Raw genomic sequence first — 21209 nt, 5'->3', positions numbered from 1 at the left:
CTTTCCATGTTAAAGTGCTATAATTGGGTGTCTGGTGCTTCTATCAACCTAGAAAAAGTGTAAAAACAACCCAGAAACTTAGTTTTGGTAAACCATTCTCTGCAAGCATGTGAAAAAATAGGTAATTGAAATCTGGCTTCCCTTGTGATGTCAGAAGGGGATAACACCACCCCTTAATCTGCACTATCCAACCATGGCACTGCCATTTAGTGCAGAGATCAGCTCATTTGCATTTTAAAGGACACACCCAAAAACTGCACATTTTTGCTCACACCTATAAAGTGGCAATTTTAACATGCTATAATAAATTATCTTTATGGTATTTTGAACTAAAACTTCACATACCCACTCTTGGGACACCAAATATTTATTTGACATATTAAAAAAGTCTTGTGAAAAGTCACCTTTAACTCTTTCCCCGCCATTGACGAGATACCTCGTCAATTAAGAGAAAACGCTTCCCTGCCCATGATGAGAATTTCCGGCTTTCTCTATCAAAAGTCCTTCGCAAAAAATAGAATTATCTCAGCCTTTTGCTCAAAATTGTGTGTTTTTGAAGAAACCTACCCATATTTGAGAGGCGATCAAAAGAACTAATGAAGGTAGGATGAAGGTAGATTTTTTTGTTTTTCTTTCATTTGATATATTGTTTGTTTATATATTTAAAGAACATTTTCTGGAATGCATTAAACTTTTGTGAAAATCATGAAAAATGCTGGGGCTGGCTGGCAACGTTTTTGTTTAAAAATGGTGGTGGGGAAAGAGGTAATACTTAATCTTTTTTTAATCTTATCTTAAATAACTTTATATTAAAACCTTGCCCAAAAAAATAATTCCTAAATACATTAACTATTTTTCATTTTTTGCAACCAGGTAGTGTTTCTGTTTTGATTTATTTAGTATTTTTTAAGTCAAGACTTTTTTAAGTCAAATTAATATTAGGCTACTGCTTTATGTGTAACTGCATAGCAAGCAACGATGATATTCTTCATACTATATTTATATTGCATACATACTTTTATCTTTTGCACGTTTCTCTTCATCTTTTCTTTATCCTGAGCACCTGATGGCTCTTTTTCTCATCCGTAGTTCAATGTGTTGCATTAAATCTCCACATCTCCCTTCCTAAATAAGGTGTTGCCTTTGAATCTGTGACAATGATATGTTTGATGTGAGGTGCAGATGAGCAATTAAAATACGATCACGCATTCCGTTATCCTTGCCGTCACGGAGAGTGCAGCTCAATTTTGCTTAGCAACGGAAGACGCGCAACTCCCCGGTGCTTGGAAAGAAGAAAGCCTTGCATTTAACAAACGTTTTAGACGCAAATATGAACTGCCCCTGAAACGTTTACATCAAACAAATAAAAAAAAAATTCGGGCCGAATTATATAATATTTTTGACAGCAGATGCGGGTCGCAGAGAGGGGAGGGAGGGCCGCGAGTTTGAGACCACTGGTTTAAAGTGACAAGTTTAAATCAAACTTGCTAGTCAAGTTAAGGTAGATGGACCTGCTTGTGGTATTAGGTGTCATGATTTCTCAGCACCTGTCTTCTGTTTAAAGTGACACCAAACTTGCTAGTCAAGTTAAGGTAGATGGACCTGCTTATGGTACTGTATTAGGCGTCATGATTTCTTCTAGAAAAGAAATTATTTAGCCCCTATTTACAGAGTTTTAAAGTATACAGAAATATATTCTGCATAGACGGCGCCATGCAAGTTGGTGCTGGCTGTTTACACGGGGACAAATATTATTTATATTCTGTTACATAATGTGGCAATATGTTTTGGCAATATCATCATACCTTGACAGAAGGTGATCCAGTGTGACCTCCATTACCCTTTGTATGCCCATTCTGTCAATATCACGCATGGAGAAGTATTGAATTCCAAGCGTCTTCAGAATTATACTGTGAAAGAGAAAGACATATCATGATGCCGTCTGCATTTCATTGACATTGCGTAAAGGTGATTTAGCAGTAACATCAAATGCATTTCAATTGTAGTTACACTGGCTACACCCTAAACTTTATTTAGACATCACAAAAGGAAACTATATTTCCAGTTGACAGGTCATTTCAGACAGATATAAACAGAACATAGACTACAGCTGTCAACATTTAGATGTCATTTTGGACAAGGACAGAACATGATGTTCTTACTGCTCGCCGGGATCAACATCTCTGAGTCCGATGTAGACTAAATCTCTGGCCGCCAGAAAAGGCTTCATCCAAGAGAATCCAGGAACCTCTGGCATCTAAGATAAAAATTTTTTTTTTAGATGGACAAACCTTATCAGTGTCAGGGGGGAACACACTAAGGGATTAAAGTCAGAGTTGTTTACATTGAATAAGTGATTTTATGAATGACATCTATTCACCTTGTCTTGCAGCTCTTTAAGTAAGAACGCAACAGACTGGCCGTGAAGGTTTCCAGAAGGTGAAGTCAGAGGTGTGTTGACATCTGCATGAGCATCAACCCAGATCAGACACAGATCAGGACACTGCTGGGCGTGACCTTCCACTGAACCAATAGCTAAGCTGTAGGAATGAATATTTTTTATTATATACTGTAACAATATTGTAATTTATAACCCAGCTGAGGGATATGACAACAAATACTTGCATAATGAATTTGTATGTACCTGTGGTCTCCACCAAGCATGACGCAGGTGTGTCCCGCACCCACAGCACCACTCACAGCTCCTGACAGAAGCTTACTGGCTCGTCCGACTGTGCGCGGGTTTGGGACGTGCATAAAGGGCTCATCCTTTTCCAGGTGCTGGAAGTTCAGGTCTCCAAAATCATGCACAGGGTAATCTACAACAATACAGTAAAGGTAAATAAATAAGTAATTTTATGAAAATAAGCAACTATTTTGATAAAAATATATTTTATACTTTTAAACTTAAGGCATTTTTTTAAGAAACGTGGTGTGCCGGACTAATTTTTTTAAGTAAATGCTGATTTAAGAAATAAAAGTGCAAAAGTGCAGTATAAGCCGTTTCTGCAGAATCTGTTTGTGTCACTCAATTTTATTATGGAGCTGACCAAGCCATAGGCATATACAGGACCTTAGGTACGCTCCAATAGCTGGACACCAATGAAGATTTAAACAGGTGATGGGGCCCAGCTCGACAGAACCAGAACAGCTCCACTGACAGTGTTAAATTACCTGTGAGATCCTAAAGCTATCAATGATGTCTCCTGTACCATTCAGTGACCTCCTAACAGGAATAGATTTAACACTGCAGCCCTATTTAGGCTTTTAAAACATGTATCCATAAAATACTTGCATGTCTGTATGGAAATAGGCCAGTTACATATTGCCATACATTATGTAAAAGCTTTTTCAAGACTTAGTTTGGTATTGACACCATTTTCAGCACCAAGTCTTTTCAGTGAGCAAGGAACATCAAACCATGAAGTGCCTCAAAAGGAAAAGGCCACTTCTTCAAATTTTTTTAATGTTTTCTCACATGCATTTGATATTTACAACCAAAAGTTGCGAACGGGTGCAAGACATCTATATTTGTTGCATTGGATAAGTGCTGATATAGTTTGGCCAAGAATTCCTGCCATATAGGGTGCTAAGGGTTATTTTCACAGCACTAAGCACGTGCCAAGCTTGATGCAAAACAACCAGACGTTGCATCATTAAGTTAGCAAAGGCAAATGACATTGTGTATTGTGGGGTGGATTTCATGAAAACATGGTGGTTACACCCCCAAATTGTTACGAAAGTGTGCATATAACATTGCAATAACATGCTGCATACTTTTGGCTATGCTTTGATTATTCCTCACAGGCATTCAAATGTCCTACCGTGTATGCAACATTAAGAGGGCTAAAATAGCTGAGCCAAATGGACAAAATATATACAGCATCCTCTTTTGAGCGAAAATATGAGTAAATCCTCCACAACTAAAAGTGAAGCGAGATCGTCCGATGCGCTCTCGAAAGCATGCCACTCCTTCGTATGCGCCGACGGAAAAATCTCTGGCTTAAGATAGCAGGACGATCGCATTACATGCAGTTTGTGGGATTACGTAACGGCTCTGTACACTGTTTATATGAAAAACAGCTGACCGCAGACGAGACTCTATGAAGTGACTTGCACATTCCTCCCTTAGGAATCTTGTGACATAAGCAAAGGCTTTAAAGAGGAATTTCTTTTAACACTTTTTTTTTACATGATATATTTACATTTACATTAATGCATTTGGCAGACGCTTTCCCCCCAGGGCGACTTCCAGTAAATTTAAGATGAGGTATATATTTTTAAAGTGACCTCTGTGTAATACAGGCTAAGCACAATACTACTCCAATTGAGCTGTAATGTTTTTTAATTGCAGTTTGATTTTCCAGCCCATCAATTTTTTTCACAGGAAGAGAAATAAAACAAGTTACATTTAATTATTTAGTTTATATTATTTATTAATTATAGAAACGTGTAATTTAAGCCACGAATATTAAAGATGGAAAGTAATCTGAAGCCAGCTGCCCCAGACGTTGAGGGCATCCAAAGTTTGCTTTAACGAAACTTTCCAGTCATTTAGAGAATGTTTTTAAAAAGTAGCTGATAATAAGTGTTGCCCGTCAAAAAAAAAAAAAAATAAATAGAAGTGATGTACATCTAGCGCATTCATTTTTATTTTAAACATATTTACGCCGTACTTTGGCCTCTCTCTCGCGGGTGCGCACACGTGATGCGTATGTGAGAGACACACACACACTCAGCCAATAGACGAGGAGAACGTTCTTCATGAGAATTATAACTTTTTACAATAATTATTTCTACCGCAACCAGTGGCAGCGGTTAAAAAACCGCCAAAGAAATCCATGACCTCATCCATTCCTGACCACAGACGACTCAAAATAACGTCTGTCCACATCACATTCTGGAACTGTGCTAAAAACCACAAATTTACAGGAGTCTGTAGCTGAATCTGTAACATCAGAGAAACTATGCCACCATTTAGCTACCCTACTAAATATCCAACAGAATCCAGACTGAACCAGCCCCAGACTTTTGTATGATGCGATGCCTCATGCCATCTCTCAGCGCAGACATGAACTGCAGTGACGCACACAGATGCTGCCGGTAAATCTCCCGTTCTGGGCACACACACATCTAAAATTCTTTCATTTATCCTAACACGTTAATTTAAAGTGTTTGATCTTAAACACTAACATGTTAAGCAAAATGTGAGCTGTGCCTGTGAAACCGGCGCATTTTGGTAGCCTCAGGTCAGTCGGTGGAACCGCAGGATGATGTAACAGCTAATCCAGTACTTCCTTTATCATTTAAATGTTATTAAAAGCTTGCTAAAGGCTAACTGCGTATGCTACAGACAAGAACTACAACAAAGAATACAAAAGTGTACAAAAAATAATAATAATTATGTAGCTATTTTACCAAGATTAGAAAGTCTCTCCACTAAACCAGCATCCCGGATGGCTTTGGGTCCATGCTCCACCCCTCTCCTTTTCTGAATCATAAAGAATAACATCACATCACAATGTTATACAACTTCAACGCCTTTGAAAAGTGTAAAGTTGGATTTCACGGTAAGATCCGTTCTTACCTGTCCTTTGGAAAAAGGAGCTCCCAAAATCGCAACAGAATGCGATCGGTTCTGCTGACAGGAACTTATCGTAGATCTCAATAATCTGGACAGCGGCACTCTCAATGCCATTATGATTCAACCGAAAAGTTAGACAATAATACCAAAAAGTAGATACAAGGCTTGACTTGAAACAATAGTGTCGCTGGTTTCGCTCGTCCCTCTCAAGTGACTATTGAATCTTAACGCCGTTTTTCTTTAAGTCTTCCACTTAATTCATATTCATGAGGCGGTGAAGTGAAAGAGATGAAGCTCAGATACACGCTTTGTGTGAAGGCTCAAGAACGCCCCCCAAATCTAACAGCTCTCCACCATCCAATTGTTTGTTGCGAGCCTTGGTTATAAAAGTGATTGTTTCCGCTCACAGCGGCGCGAACCACGTTTTTCTATTCATGAAGCGCCCATCCTGCGTCAGACCCAATGACACACCTTTCCTCCAGCAAATCGGAGGCGCTCTCAGCGTGGGTTTGTTTTGAGGGGCGTGGCTTAGGTGAAAGCGAGTGGAATGAGATGGTGTGCCTGTTCAGTGTTGGAAATTTCCATCTGTGCACTGTCATCGGAGTGTTTTTAGCTTGCCAAGTTAATCTTGCTTAGGGAAAAACAGATCTTGTATCCATACCATGACTGGATAACAGAATATCTATTTCATATAGAAATGCCTGGAATACAAATAGGCATGATGAGGGAGCCGTTAAGTTGTTGACAACAGAAATTTTTGACCTACTTTTAGTTCTTATTTCTAGAACTCTTTTATTTAGGTTTCCACATGGATTGATGTTATATGGCGTGTGATATCAAAACATTTTTTAAAAAGGTTATTTCTTATTTTTTATTTTAAATTCTAAAATCCTACAAATATAAACACATCCAACTTTATATAACCAACTTTATATAACCAACTTATATAAATGAAAATAAAACTGCAAATACAAAATCAGGCAAAGTAGATTTTATTTAGTTATTTATTTATTAGTTGCAGGCTACGTTAAGGGATAGTTCACTGAATTTCTTTTTTCTGATGAACACAAAAGAAGATATTTTGAGAAATGATGGTAAACACATAGTGACCATTGACTTCCATAGTAGGAAAAAATATTTTAGAAGTATTGTGATAAATGATTAAGAAAATATTTTGATAAATGATGGTAAGCACACAGTTGACAGTACCCATTAAATTCCATCATATTTTTATTATTCCTACTATGGAAGTCAACGGTCACTACCTGTTGTGGCACGTATGGTCACCCCGGTGTTTACCACCATTTCTCAAAATATCTTCTTTTGTGTTCATCAGAATTTTTTTATACAGGTTTAGAACAACATGAGGATGAGTAAATGATGACAGAATTTTCATTTTAAGGTGAACTATCCCTTTAATTTTGATGCACAATATTAGTTACTGGTGGTTACCAGGTTTATATTTTTGGCACTTTGGCTCCCTCTGGTGTTTTGTGAGGTTAATTTATTAGACCTCTTCAAAATCATATGTGGCATATAAAAATGTGTTTATAAAACTGCATTAGTAATGGTTTGGGAGAAATTATTGCTTCTTTGAAAAAGATTACTATTTCTGCATAAATAAATAAAAAAGGTGCAGTACATGGCGCTGTAGCATCGATGTAACGTTATCTATCAGAGTAGTTAAAAAATAATAAAAAACCCCATCAGAGTAGTTCCGGGCCACGTGTTTTTCTCATTGGGCGACAAATGTTAATGACTTTTATTATGACACACGTTCCATACTTCCTCTAGGGGGCGCTTGGTAACTCAGAACCTATTTTTTGACAGTCTATGCTCCTCAGAACTCATAGACATTTAAGTTAAACGGTTAACGAATAAATTGTTTCGTACCTAAAGTAACACACGCACCACAGATATCAAAAAATAAACAAATAAACAAAAGCTACAGATTAAAAAATTCACAACACAGAGTGAAAACAAGTATATTTTTCTTTTGACGCACAGAAGCTGACCAATCAGATAAAGAATGGGCCAGTAAGTCACGCCCACCGTGTAACCGCTAATTCATGAGACGTTCTAAACCTGTTTGTTTTATTTCTGTGGTTTGTCCATATGTACACTTTATTATCAGAGGTACGCCTGACCAAACCAGAAACGTTAAGTACCGTACTGTAACGTTCCGTGGGATTATATACACAGACCTGCTACGGGTACATGGACCCGGCCGCAACGTTGATGTTAAAACGAAATTGGTGAGTCTGAATCATCAGTAATTGTGTAAATATAAAGCAGAAATGTTTGTTTTCCAGCCGGTGTTCTGGTTCAAGTTGTCTATATACTAGGAGCGCAGTAATTGATTTTGCTCTTATACTGTATGTAGTTACAGCGATTGTTGGTTTTAGTACAGTTTGCCTTCACCACATTATGTTGAACAGAAGTAATGCAAATCAGTTTATACAGAAGAAGGTTAATACAATGTTTCCTGCGTGTGTATTAAGTCATCAAAGACTACTTTATGTTTTTCCCTCTGAACTATGTTGTATTATGGATAAAGATCATTACTAACAAGCATTCTTTTCTGGTGAAACTGACTGTTAAAATGTTCACAGATCAGTTTATGAGCAAAAGATGTCATTCCCACCTCATCTGAACCAGATACCCCAGTTACCCCCTGGCATTTCCCCGACACAGTTTGCAGGGTTTCCCACTACAGGTATGTCATACAGATAAGATGCAATCAGTTCACTGCTCTCTTAACAAATCTGAAATAATTGTAGAGTTACATCTTTTGATAAAAGTTGTTTAAATGATTTTAATATTTTTATTTTTGCTCAGCGAGTCCAATGATACCAGTGCCTATGGGAATGATGCCTCCCTCCCCTGCGGTATGAACAGTGACCTTTAAAACTTTTCGTTTCCTTGGAGCAGGAATGTAATAAGTTAGTCAGGTTCCCATGGTCATGAAAGCATAAAAAACATACAAATTGATATTTCCAGGCCTGCTTGTACTAGTTTTGGAACTAAAAGAGGTTTAGGGTGTAAAAAAACCAAACATTTCCATTATTACAATATTTCCAGTAGTGGGGCACATTATGTAAAACTTTTTTGTAAAAAGTAACAACAAAATATCAAGTCACGTTTTATGTTGACAACAGAAATTGTCATGAATAAATGTTTAAATATAAAAGTAATATATAAAATGCATGACAACTTCCATTTTTAACATTTGTGAGACATACCTTAGTCACAAAATTCAGCCTTTCCATTAAAATCATACCTTAATTTTATAGTTGACCGTTGTCTTCATCTATTTTAGCTATTACAAATATATGTGACCCGCCTTTGAAAACCCAGCTAAAGCTATTTTTTGTGATTTACTGTTTTTGTACATAAAATCATCTTGCATAATGTAAAGGACTTTCTGTGAAAATACTGTATAACCTTGTTATATCTATTATTGAATAAGGTCATGTAAAAAATTGAAATCAATGTAAAATTAATGAGTAAAATCAAAGTTTGATACTCCAGGTTATGAGACTCTATCTTAGATTTTACAAACATGGTAAATGATATTGGAATTTTAGTCTGGAAAAAATAATTGACCATGATCATATGTTATCCTTTGTGTGCCAGCAAGGTTATCACACAAATTAGATGCATTGAGATGAGGTTACATTGCATTACACTACATTATATATATGTTTAAAAGATGTGCTACTGTTTGTTGCTGAAATGCACCACAGGTTTTTGTACAGACTTCAGTGCCAGTGGTTCAGAAACTGACAGGGCAGTTTAAGAAGGTTTTACCCACTCGTACCACGGACACAGAGGATGGTACCGGACCGACCACCACAGTGTTTGTGGGGAATATCTCAGAAAAGGCCTCTGATATGCTTGTTCGACAGTTACTGGCGGTAAGTGTGACTGCAGTGGTTCCCAACCTAGGCTCCGGGGCCCCCTAAGGGGGGCGCAGGATCCGATGTGCTTTGAGCTCAAATAAAGATGTATAAAATGTTCCGCTCATAAAAGGAAATAAGGTTGGGAACCACTGCTGTAAAGTATTAGAAGAAGGTATGCTTAATGAAATTACAGTATGTAAAACCTTAAACGTTAATAGATAATGTTATAAGTAAGCTGTAAGTTAAGGTGAGAAGGTTTCTTTAGTTAGCCTCTCAAAGTGAGGGTTTGCCCTTTTTCTACTTTTTGCAGAAATGTGGTTTGGTCCTCAGCTGGAAAAGAGTCCAGGGGGCTTCTGGAAAGCTGCAAGGTAAATTGTATATTAATTTTCGGTGTAGACTATGACCTGTCAATCTTCTATAGTCCACCCCCACTTCCGAACCTTCTTTTGGTGACATAACTCTAGGTTACAAACATGTTTAAAAATATGTTTACATCTTAGTTTTCTAAATGTACATTATCTGCCAATATTGTTTGGTATGAATGTTATTTTTTTTGTGTGTGTAGCATTTGGTTTCTGTGAGTACAAAGAGCCAGAGTCCACGCTAAGAGCCCTCCGACTGCTTCATGAGATGCAAGTGGGTGATAAGAAGCTACTTGTAAAGGTGGATGCAAAGACCAAAGCTCAGCTAGACACCTGGAAGGCTAGTCAGAAGAAAGCAAATGGAGTAAGCTGGCCTCACACACAATACATTCTTTACATATCATTTTACATGTATGTGTTTATTTGAACCTAAACAGTTTTCTTTTATGCAATACAAGAAGTTTGTCACTGGGCCCTACTTAAATGATTTAAGCGCATGGTCTAAAGTGCATGGCGCAAGTGTACTTAAGGCGTGTCCGAATCCACTTTTGCTATTTAGTTTAACAACGGGAAAAATGGTCTATGCGCCTGACGCACAGTCTAAAAGGATTGTTTCTATTTTTGTAATAAGTAATGGGTGTGTTTTGGCTGTAACGTACAATAAACCAATGAGATTTTCCATCTTCCATCCCCTTTAAAAGCTAGTTGCGCTTGCACCATGCCAATTCCCTATTTACATGGCAGAGTTTGTAAGCGGAAAAATTGTAAGCAGAGGAAGAAGACCACCAGTTTAAGATTGATGTTAAAAATTGCATTATGTTTTATTCATTATAATGATTATTTAAGACTTTGATTCTCTTTAAAAGTCGTTATTTCAGTCATGGAGTATTAAGTAAAATAAGCTGGTAAAGTATGATGCATGATCACTGTAATCTTAAAAAGGTTTCCATAAGAATACTTTACAAATATGCTAAAAAAGGTTTGCATGAGTAAAAATACTCCAGAGGTACAAAGTAATCATATACAATAAATCCGGGGGTAGCATTTCAAAAAATCCAAATAAATGCAATAAATATTAGCACTTTTTTAAAGCAAAAAAATTGTGTGTAATAAGCAAATGCTCATTGTCGTCCCGTATATAACACGCTCTTTAAATAACACGAACAATATTGCACCATTGACTTTGCACTTTAGACTAAGTTTTAGTTGGTCAATGCCGTAGTCAATTTTGACTGCCTCAAAATAGCAACGCGCCAACAGTGCACCTGAACACACATCGTTTTCAGACCAGCACGCCCATTGACTCACATTAAACAACGCGACGCTGGATGTGAAAATGATAACTGTGTCAGGCTGAAACTAACAAAAAACGCTTGCGTTGTGCATTGCGCCAGGTGTATGATAGGGCCCTATGTATTTAATGTTAAATATCAGTGATAGAATTAGCTACTTGTGTATCAATCTCAGGTTTAGTTGGTAAACGGATAAATATTAAATGTAATACAAAAACATATCTTTCATACAGGCCCCTCAAACTGCTGACGAGGCTCAGGAGGAAGAGGAGGTTCTGGATGAGGAGACAAAACGGCGAGATCAGATAGTTAAGGTTACCATAGACGGCCTGATCAGGGAGTACTCCGGTGAGCTCACTGCTTCCTCACAGGATGCTGAAGGCCATCAACGCAAGAAACGTAAAGATAAGAAGGAGGTATTTTGGTACCATGGTAACTGTATTGACATCTCTTTCCATCTTGACATCTTTCTCATCACTATGTGTAATAATCTTAAGTGAAAATTCTCTGATATATTCACCCTCATGCCATACCAGATATGTATAACTTCATTTTTTCAGTTAAACACAAACAAATAAAATGCTATAATTTTATCCTTCTAATATGTTGAAGCTTCAACACCACATGAAGAGCTCTGATGTAAAACCTACTAACTGCCAACTCTGTCAAAAATTAGATAATGATACTGACCGAATGCACTCTGCACGTATTATATGTTTATCAAATACTTTTTACTTCAAAACGGCTTAATCCCGGCCTTAGGCCATTTAGAAACAAGACACACATAACCAACATGCAATTATATACTAACATGCCGCCATATAGACCCCTTCACAGTTCACGTCACAGGCAGTTCCCACTGCGCATGTCGGGGTCAGAAAAGTCATTACAGTAGATTGAGTTGCGTATTATTCTGTATCGTCAAAAATGCCTACTTGCGTCGTGGGCTTTGAAAATCGCACCAGGTCTGCCGTTAAGTTTTTCGGGATTTCTGAAGAATCTCAAAAACAAAAAATACAACATCTGTGGCTGCAAGCAATTAAATGTGCAGACTGTGACAATGCAAAGATCAATGCTGCGCGTGCACCCGATAGTCATTCAATGTTTACAAACCTTGAAGGGGTCTATACACAATTAGTGCTTATATGCATTTGGTTTTTGGACAAATACCTAATCCAAAAATAAGTTATCTTATAAATCTGTGTATATACAATGTATAGATTTGATTAGTATTAGTATTTATGTTCCCTGGTTTGAACCCACAACCAAGATGCTCTAATAGTTACTGAACCATCTCATGTCTTTGCTATTATGTGTTTTAAGGTTGATTTTGTCAGCTGGGACGAAATTATTTATTTTTCTCTTTTTACCCCAGGATGATATAAATGCAATGGGGTTGGAAGAGGACAAGCGAGACCTGATTTCCAGGGAGATTAGCAAATTCAGAGACACACAAAAGGTAATGCAGTACTTTTCTCCTCCTTTCTCTCTCTCTCTCCGCCTGTGGACTGAGATCAGTCATATCTAGTGTTCTCTAAATCCACATTAATGTAATTAAGACTTTTTAAGCACCTTAATAGATTATAGGATTCACATAAATAAATTTGATCCGTGGATGTACCATGGATTTAAAAATGATAAACAGACAGTCAAAGAGATCGGATAATTTTTTTGACCAATTGATGCAGATCTCCATGGTAAATCCTACAGTTCACTTGCTTTATTTTTCTTAACCAAGAAACATGTCTTTAATGCCTCTTTAGTGTTTTTTCTTCTGGCTGGCTTAGCATAAAATTCAACAATAGAAACTTTTATATGTCATGCAAACAAAACCATGAAATAGTAGTTAGTTGTAGTTGAATCAACAAATCACTTCAGTTTAGATTTACCACACAAAAAGTGCATGAACAAACTGTAAACCTCCCACTAAAGCTAATCTATTCATTAAACCCCACCATTACGGTAGAAGTCATATGGTGACTAAAGCGAGATGAATCACAGAGGTTTGGAAATAGAGATGCTGGAATAGAGATGTAAGTTGAGCCTCCTTTACTATCCTACATATCTTGGGCGCCCCCTTCTGGAGGACTTGCAAAGATGCAACTGTCTCTGGGTCACAGATAAATAACAAATCACTGAAACATAAATGCAAATATATTGTATAAAAATAGTCTACTAAAATGAAAATTCACTCATCAATAGACCGAAATATGAAAATTGTAATATTAAGAGTGAGTTCGGCTCAGGTTTACTACGCCACATTTTGTAAACTTTTGGAAACCCTGCAACGAGTGAACTTTTGTGAGTCCTCCATCATGCCGAAAAATGCAGTACTGAATAACCACTGCAGTACTTTTCACTGCAGTCTGAAGGGGGCGCCCTTTCACAGCACATGAAGAACTGAAGATTTTCAGGTAAGATACTTTTATTACTTCTCTTTCCCTCTGTCTCTCTGTGTTTCTGTGTGGTACTGATACATATTGATAGGTTGAAACTGCTTTCTTTTTATTTAAGATTTTTTTAACTGTACCCAGATCACAAAAAATAATTGAATACCATGACTCTGTTAAATGAACGCTAAAATATAAACAAAAAGAAGTGTGCAAATCTATAGTCTGTGATTATTTAGAGGTAAGTTCACCAAAAATACTCTACCATTTATTTTTCATTTGCCTCCATACAATCTTTTGCGCCATTTCATTTTTTTCTGTTTCTCATTGCATGTTGTGTCTTTTCAATGTTCACCCTTCAGAGCTGAGTAACACTTCAATCATTCAGTAAAGCAGATGTCTTATCTGTTCATTTGTAACTTTCAGTTTCTTCTGTAATATCTCTTTTCTGAACGGTCAGCATCTCTGTGTTTTGCTATTTGTTTATATTTGTTAAGTCTGCTGGGGCCTGATGAGAAACAGAAGACAGCACATGGGTGAGACTCCGCCTCTCTGTTTCATTCATTTTACCAAAGTCAATGTATTTGTATAGAATGCTATGTATTACAGTTTGTTGAAGTGTCTCTACAAAATAAAATGCTTTCTGTGTGAGTTATGCGAAAGCAACACTGGAATTGCAAGCAGTCTTTTTCCAGTCTCTATAATACTGTTTGTTAATATTATAGGATTTCATCAAACTGAGACACTGGTGTCATTATTTTAACTCTGTTTCCAGGGAGATTCTTGAACTTTGGCCTTGTTCTAAATGCGCTTTCTCGCGCTTTTGCGAACTAATCTTTCTGTTTTCTCTTTCTCCCCATTGGAACCCTGCAGAAACTAGAGGAGGAGAAGGAGAAAGAACGACTGCAGACCGAGAAAGAGAGGAAAGAACGAGACAAAGAGAGAGAACGAGAGAAAGAACGGCGCGATCGGGATAGAGAGGAACGTGAGAAAGAGAGGCAGAAGGAAAGAGAGAAGGAGAGAGACAGAGAGCGAGACCGTGAGAGAACGAAGGAGAAAGAGAGAGAGAGAAGTCGTGATCACAGTAAAGACAGAAGCAGATCAAGGTGCTCCTGACCTATTTCATGTTGTTTTTAAAGAAAAAATTGTCAAATTTAGAAGATCTTGATATATGCATTTTATGGTTTTAATAGTCGTGCAAAATTATAAGAATATTTCTTCTTGAATTTTGCAGCCTAGAAAATCAACTAAAAGCTATTGACAATTTAAGGAAAGTGTGTACTTGACTCGTGTTTAGAACATTTTAGAGTCTCTTATAAGTGTTGTTTATCTTTTGTATGCAGTGTAATTGCATGTTTTTAATGTGCACAATGAATGTTGTGTGTGGGCGCATTTTTGTTTTGAAGGGAGAGAAGTCGAGAAGAGAAGAAAAAAGAGCGAGAAGAGGATGAGGAGGAAGCATACGAACGCCGCAAGCTGGAGAGAAAGCTACGTGATAAAGAAGCAGCCTATCAGGAGGTTTTCAATCTTTACATGCACCTTTATATGTCTGTGACTATTTATTGCTCAGCCCACTCTTATCAGTTTAAATCTAAGGGGCCAATAACATGGCATGCGTATTTTTGTGTCCGGGGCATTATGTACTATAAAAATAACTTGATACATTTATGACGTGTGTCACGTTTAAACTATAAATCCTATTTGGTTAAAAAAAATCAGTATTTTTTATAATAATTTTTTTTTACAAACTTGTAAAATGGCATGCGGGTCAATTGTCCAAAAAAATTAGAAGTTTAAGGCAACGGGGTGATTCTTGTGAAATTAGACTTATGAAGTGTCATGAAAATTTTGATAATAAAAGTAAATGATATCAAAATAAGAATCATACAGTTACAAACATCTCTTCATTTACTATTTTGCAGATTATTGAAAATGATGCTTTCAAATGATTTCAAATCATACAAACCAATTTTTTCCACATTTAAGGGGAAAATTTTCATTACCGCAATGTGTCCATAACCGGATTTGGGTTCTTTGACATTGAAATGTTTATAAATAAAAAATCTAAAAAATTAAAAGCTTCAGTGCATGTTATACTATAATAAACATTTACAGTAAGGAAACATGTGGTATTTGGTGATCATTGGTAAATGTAGAGACAATAATAAGGAATATAAACATGTCTAAGATCAATTTTCTCATCCTCCACAACAATTTTCATTTATTGTTAAGCCTTCAAGGAACTAACATTATATTAAAAAAAAAAAATGTTGAAAGGGACATAATTGACTGTGACACTCAAGATGGCTACCAGATGCAGTTCATGTTTTTTTCTCTCCAGATAAAAGTTAAAATTTTGACAACTTTTGAGTTCTCATTACTGAAACATGAGTTTGTAAATGCATATATTCAATGTAATATCATGTTGCGTTAATGATAATTTTTTAAAATGATAATCTAAAAAATATTTTAAATCCTCTAAAAATAATGGTTATAGTAAGTTCAGATCTTATTCTTATATGTGCAAAAAAAGGCTTCAAGGGCTTTTTAAAAATTCTGATGCTGGACACCTTCTAAATCTGGATTTTTAGATTATTTAAAATTCAAAATAAGATACTTATTATTTTATGTTCGAAACCTTTCCTATTAACAAATTTCATGAATATCAGTAGTTGTTGGGATGTTAGGATTGAAATTGAAAAACTTTTTTCCAACAATTTGGATGTTCTCTCAAATGTCAAGTTACTATAACTGAAATCAAGGGCCTTTTATTAAGTAGTTAACAAGTAACAGTAAACATGATATTTGTAATAGTTTTAATAAATGCAAGCTAAGGTGGTCTATTATTGTTATTATGCTTTTTTATGAAATTATTGTTCTTACGTTTATACTTCTCAAATGTTACTTTTATGGTAAAGTTGTTTTACGCTTTCAAACAATTTTCAGGATTATAATTTTATCATATAAACAAACTATCAGCATGACACAGGGAGCGCATTCAAACCTATCTGGCAAATTGACAGTGATTGTTTGTACCAAAGGACATTTTTTAAATGGGTATATCAATAATGTGAAAAAAATTAAAATGTACTGAAATGTGTTCAATAAACAAAACATTTTAAACATACTGTTCCTGACTTAAAAATATGCCTTTTGTATGCATAGGTTTATTTATCCAATACTTACTCAACTATGGGTTAAAAACAACCCAACACTTTATTTTGTAGTGTAGTATATGGCCACTTTAAAGAACTCTAACTTGTATTTGTTTTTTGCCAAAGCTGCTAAGAGAAAGCCTGTGGCCTTCCAGCTTACTGCTTCAATCTCAGCAGCTGCTTTTAGATCATCTGCCCTCATTTTTAAATGCAGCACAAACTGAACTGTAAAATATTGAACATTTTGTCTCTTTGTCACAGTGCTTAAAGAACTGGGAGATCAGAGAGAGAAAAAAATCAAGAGATTACAGTAAAGAAGCGGAGAGAGAAGAGGACAAACACAGAGAGATGGTACAGTACCATTAATAATTAGATGGTGAAGATAAGTAACTTATGAGAGAATTTTTGGATAAACTATTCATTTAATGGCCTAATAAAAATCATACTGAAGTCATTGCAATATTCACAACACAGCACTTAGAGCAAGCCTACAAATCTGTATTTCAGTTATCTGATGTAGACGCTTTTAGGAAATTGGTGCAAAACCAATGCAGACAGCACATGCAAAGAAATGACACGATTAGCAGGTGCGATTTATTATTTACTCTCTTGCAGACAAAAGAAGCCAAGCGTCTGAAAGAATTCCTGGAGGATTATGATGATGACCGAGATGATCCAAAATACTACAGGTACAAACCCATACAAATACTGTCAGGTTCATTTGGTTATGCTGATGAATGCTGCAAATCTGTTTACTTCTTACAAATGAATAATATACGGTTAAATCTCCATCCTCTTTCTTTCAGGGGTAGTGCATTACAGAAGCGGTTAAGGGACCGAGAGAAAGAGGTGGAATTGGATGAGAGAGACAGAAAGAGAGAAAAAGATGAGCTGGAGGAGATCAGGCAGAGACTTCTAGCAGAGGGACATCCAGACCCTGATGCTGAACTTCAGAGGATAGAGCAGGAGGCATTGAGGGAACGTCAGCATTCTCTAAAGCAGGAACAGAATGAGAAGGTACTGGAGGTCTCCTGTGAGGAGCATCAAAGAAAAGTAGATGCAGAACCAGATGCGTGCTCCTCTGATAATAACATCACAGACCGAGAGGAAGATGAGGATGACGATGATGATAAAGAAGCAAAGCCATGCTTGAAGCCCACACTCAGACCTGTTACCACGGCAACCTCCATCTCTTCTGCTAGTGGCAATGCCACACCCCTCTCACCTGGCAGCGAATCGCCCAAGGCTATCATTCCTTTACATGAGAACTCTTTGCCTGTGGCGCCACCCACAGAGGAGCACAGGCCTAAAATAGGCCTTAGTCTCAAACTGGGTGCTGTTTTATTTGACATTTGAGGCAACTTTTTTAATATATACATATAAAACCATATGAAGTCTTCATTTGGTATCTAAAATAACGCACAAGCTGTGGTTTTAACTGCGATTTTTCTTCTTCTTGAACATGAAACTGCTCTCCTAGGTGCTGTAGGTAGTCCTAAAATGCCACAGACAGCAAGACGGAAAGCTCTTGCAGTGGACAGTGTCTTTAATAAGTTTGATGATGACGAGGAGGTGGAGGAGGCACCAAAAAAGAGAAAGCTGGTACCTTTGGATTACAGTGAGGATGAAAGGGGAGGTCTGGGCCTAGATGGGACGGAGGTCACGGGGTCAAGGCCTGGCGTTAACACAGAAGAGAAACGAAAACATGTCAGGAGCCTGATTGAAAAAATCCCCACAGTCAAACAAGAGCTGTTTAACTATCCACTGGATTGGACCATGGTGGACATGGTAAATAAAAACTATAATGTTGATGAATGTAAAGCGCTTGGAAATATTGATGACACTTTTTTTCACACACAGACTTTAATGGACAGAAGGATCCGTCCATGGATCAATAAAAAAATCATAGAGTACATTGGAGAGGAAGAAGCCACGCTTGTTGACTTTGTGTGTTCGAAGGTGTGTGTTGGTGTCATGATCTCAATAGGTTTGTAATTTTGTGTTTTTTTCCTCCGTGTTAAAATGTGTTCTCTCTTTTGCAGGTCATGGCTCACAGCACACCAGAGGGCATTCTGGATGATGTTGCCATGGAAAGTAGCACTTATAAAAATATCTTGATATTTACACACATACTTTATTCTGAGTCTGTGCTTTAGTTACTGGGCAAATGTCATGAAACAAGTCAAAACCATGTCAAGGTTATATTATAGCACTAAATACAAGTTGTTTTCCTTAAAGGTCTTAAAACTAAGCTTGGTTTGCTTTTTTATATTAACAATATTTTATAAGAATTTCTGAAAGTACACATTCTGCTCTCAATTCCAGTTAAGATATATATAAATATTTCCAATGCCATAATTCAGACAAAAGTATAAGCTATATATATATATATAGCTCACCTAAAGTATTATTAGGAACACCTGTTCAATTTCTCATTAATGCAATTATCTAATCAACCTATCACATGGCAGTTGCTTCAATGCATTTAGGGGTGTGGTCCTGGTCAAGACAATCTCCTGAACTCCACACTGAATGTCAGAATGGGAAAGAAAGGTGATTTAAGCAATTTTGAGCGTGGCATGGTTGTTGGTGCCAGACGGGCCGATCTAAGCATTTCACAATCTGCTCAGTTACTGGGATTTTCTCGCACAACCATTTCTAGGGTTTACAAAGAATGATGTGAAAAGGGAAAAACATCCAGCATCCGGCAGTCCTGTGGGCGAAAATGGCTTGTTGATGCTAGAGGTCAGAGGAGATTGGGCCGACAGATTCAAGCTGATAGAAGAGCAACTCTGACTGAAATAACCACTCGTTATAACCGAGGTATGCAGCAAAACATTTGTGAAACCACAACACGCACAACCTTGAGGCGGATGGGCTACAACATCAGAAGACCCCACCGGGTACCACTCATCTCCACTACAAATAGGAAAAAGAGGCTACAATTTGCACAAGCTCACCAAAATTGGACAGTTGAAGACTGGAAAATGTTGACTGGTCTGATGAGTCTTGATTTCTGTTGAGACATTCAGATGGTAAAGTCAGAATTTGGCGTGAACAGAATGAGAACATGGATCCATTATGCCTTGGTACCACTGTGCAGGCCGGTGGTGGCAATACCTGAGCATTGTTTCTGACCATGTCCATCCCTTTATGACCACCATGCACCCAGCCTCTGATGGCTACTTTCAGCAGGATAATGAACCTTGTCACAAAGCTCGAATCATTTCAAAATGGTTTCTTGAACATGACAATGAGTTCACTGTACTAAAATGGCCCCCACAGTCACCAGATCTCAACCCAATAGAGCATCTTTTGGATGTGGTGGAACGGGAGCTTTGCCCTGGATGTGCATCCCACAAATCTCCATCAACTGCAAGATGCTATCCTATCAATATGGGCCAACATTTCTAAAGAATGCTTTCAGCACCTTGTTGAATCAATGCAACGTAGAATTAAGGCAGTTCTGAAGGTGAAAGGGGGTCAAACACAGTATTAGTATGGTGTTCCTCATAATCCTTTAGGTGAGTGTATATATAATCCAGGACAATGCCGTAGTTATATTAGGACATTTAAGTAGTTACAAACAAACCTTACAAAAAACAATACTGGTGTGCATTTTGAGGCAAAACAATGGCACTGAAATATGTTAAGATATGTCTGTGCAAGGTGATTTAAAATAAAGTCAACTCAAACATCCATTTTAATATGGGACTATGGTAAGACCTTTCCAGGGGTTTAGGGTGAACTGTTTTCTATGTTTTTTATTTTATTTCACTAACGATAATCAGGTGTGTTTTTCTTTCAGGTATTGGATGAGGAGGCAGAAGTGTTTATAGTGAAAATGTGGCGACTTCTCATCTATGAAACCGAGGCCAAGAAAAGCGGCCTGGTGAAATAACACAGAGATCTGCTGAACTGAGAGTGTTTGAAAGAAGCAGGAGAGTTTCAAGTGACCTGACTGCTCTCTCTCCTGCTTGAATGCCTTTAAATTAAAGTACGGTGGATGAACACCACAGTTATACAGACTGCTGCACTTCCGCTCTTCCTATTCTCTTGTGTGTGTGCGTGTGTGTGGGAGAAACTGGTTTGCGTGTGTCTGCATGTGTTGTCCGACAGCATTGCCAAAATTGTAAAAGTTAAAGCCTGCTTTTATGTTTAAATGGGCTGTTTATTTTGGCTGGCTCTTTTCCATTTGATTCGCTTGAATAGGAAGTTTTAAGTTTAATTAAGATTTTATTGAATTCTCTTTGTGTTACAAAGTTTAATCTGGACTCTTGGCTTCTTATTTGGTTTAATTAATGAACAGAATCAGATGACATTCTCGAGGGTTGCATTTTTGAGAAATACTGTTTAAATGAGGATGAAACACTTCTTAGCCCCTATAAACAGGCCGAATGAAGCCATACATACATATGGGAATCTTTTGAATGCAGTGTATTTTGCACATACCAGACAAGTTGCAGATCTGTTTCCATTGTGATTGTTTTAACTTTAAATATTAAAATGTTTGATTTTTCTAAA

The 21209-nt window shown here is 37.1% G+C and overlaps 2 protein-coding genes across 4 annotated transcripts in view; one reads left to right on the top strand and one right to left on the bottom strand.

Annotated features, from left to right (window-relative positions):
- Positions 1–6033, bottom strand: part of arg2 (arginase 2) — a 7791-nt gene extending 1758 nt beyond the window's left edge. Inside the window, exons 1-6 of the mRNA XM_055170396.2 lie at positions 5588–6033; positions 5419–5491; positions 2645–2819; positions 2381–2540; positions 2163–2257; positions 1806–1910 (exon numbers count right to left, since the gene is read on the bottom strand). Coding sequence (XP_055026371.1) covers positions 1806–1910; positions 2163–2257; positions 2381–2540; positions 2645–2819; positions 5419–5491; positions 5588–5698 — 719 coding nt within the window. The 5' untranslated portion in view covers positions 5699–6033. The remainder of the gene's footprint in view (positions 1–1805; positions 1911–2162; positions 2258–2380; positions 2541–2644; positions 2820–5418; positions 5492–5587) is intronic.
- rbm25a (RNA binding motif protein 25a) lies at positions 2697–21209 on the top strand. Of its 3 annotated transcripts, none has more exons than XM_073873399.1 (18): positions 2697–2838; positions 7719–7839; positions 8197–8300; positions 8423–8472; positions 9331–9501; positions 9797–9854; positions 10052–10212; positions 11374–11556; positions 12516–12599; positions 14404–14636; positions 14937–15048; positions 16947–17036; positions 17301–17374; positions 17492–18018; positions 18166–18473; positions 18546–18644; positions 18728–18776; positions 20495–21209. In XM_073873399.1, the coding sequence occupies exons 3-18, from the start codon at positions 8216–8218 to the stop codon at positions 20584–20586; spliced, it is 2376 nt and encodes a 791-aa protein (XP_073729500.1). In that variant the 5' UTR covers positions 2697–2838; positions 7719–7839; positions 8197–8215; the 3' UTR covers positions 20587–21209. The 3 variants fall into 3 exon arrangements, with proteins under 3 accessions (XP_073729500.1, XP_073729501.1, XP_073729499.1); XM_073873400.1 differs by lacking the exon at positions 2697–2838 and adding an exon at positions 5027–5103; XM_073873398.1 differs by lacking the exon at positions 2697–2838 and having other exon boundaries at positions 6903–7839.

Source organism: Misgurnus anguillicaudatus, chromosome 11, assembly GCF_027580225.2.
Source record: "Misgurnus anguillicaudatus chromosome 11, ASM2758022v2, whole genome shotgun sequence".
NCBI lineage: Eukaryota > Metazoa > Chordata > Actinopteri > Cypriniformes > Cobitidae > Misgurnus > Misgurnus anguillicaudatus.
The sequence above is the reverse complement of the archived record's forward strand: the minus strand, read 5'-3'. Positions and strand labels throughout refer to the sequence as shown.

Coding starts and splice junctions, on each gene's coding strand:
- rbm25a (XM_073873399.1), top strand. CDS start 8,216: ATGTCATTCCCACCTCATCTGAACCAGATACCCCAGTTACCCCCTGGC. Junction 8,301..8,422: donor TGCAGGGTTTCCCACTACAG/GTATGTCATACA, acceptor ATTTTTGCTCAG/CGAGTCCAATGATACCAGTG. Junction 17,037..17,300: donor AGGACAAACACAGAGAGATG/GTACAGTACCAT, acceptor ACTCTCTTGCAG/ACAAAAGAAGCCAAGCGTCT.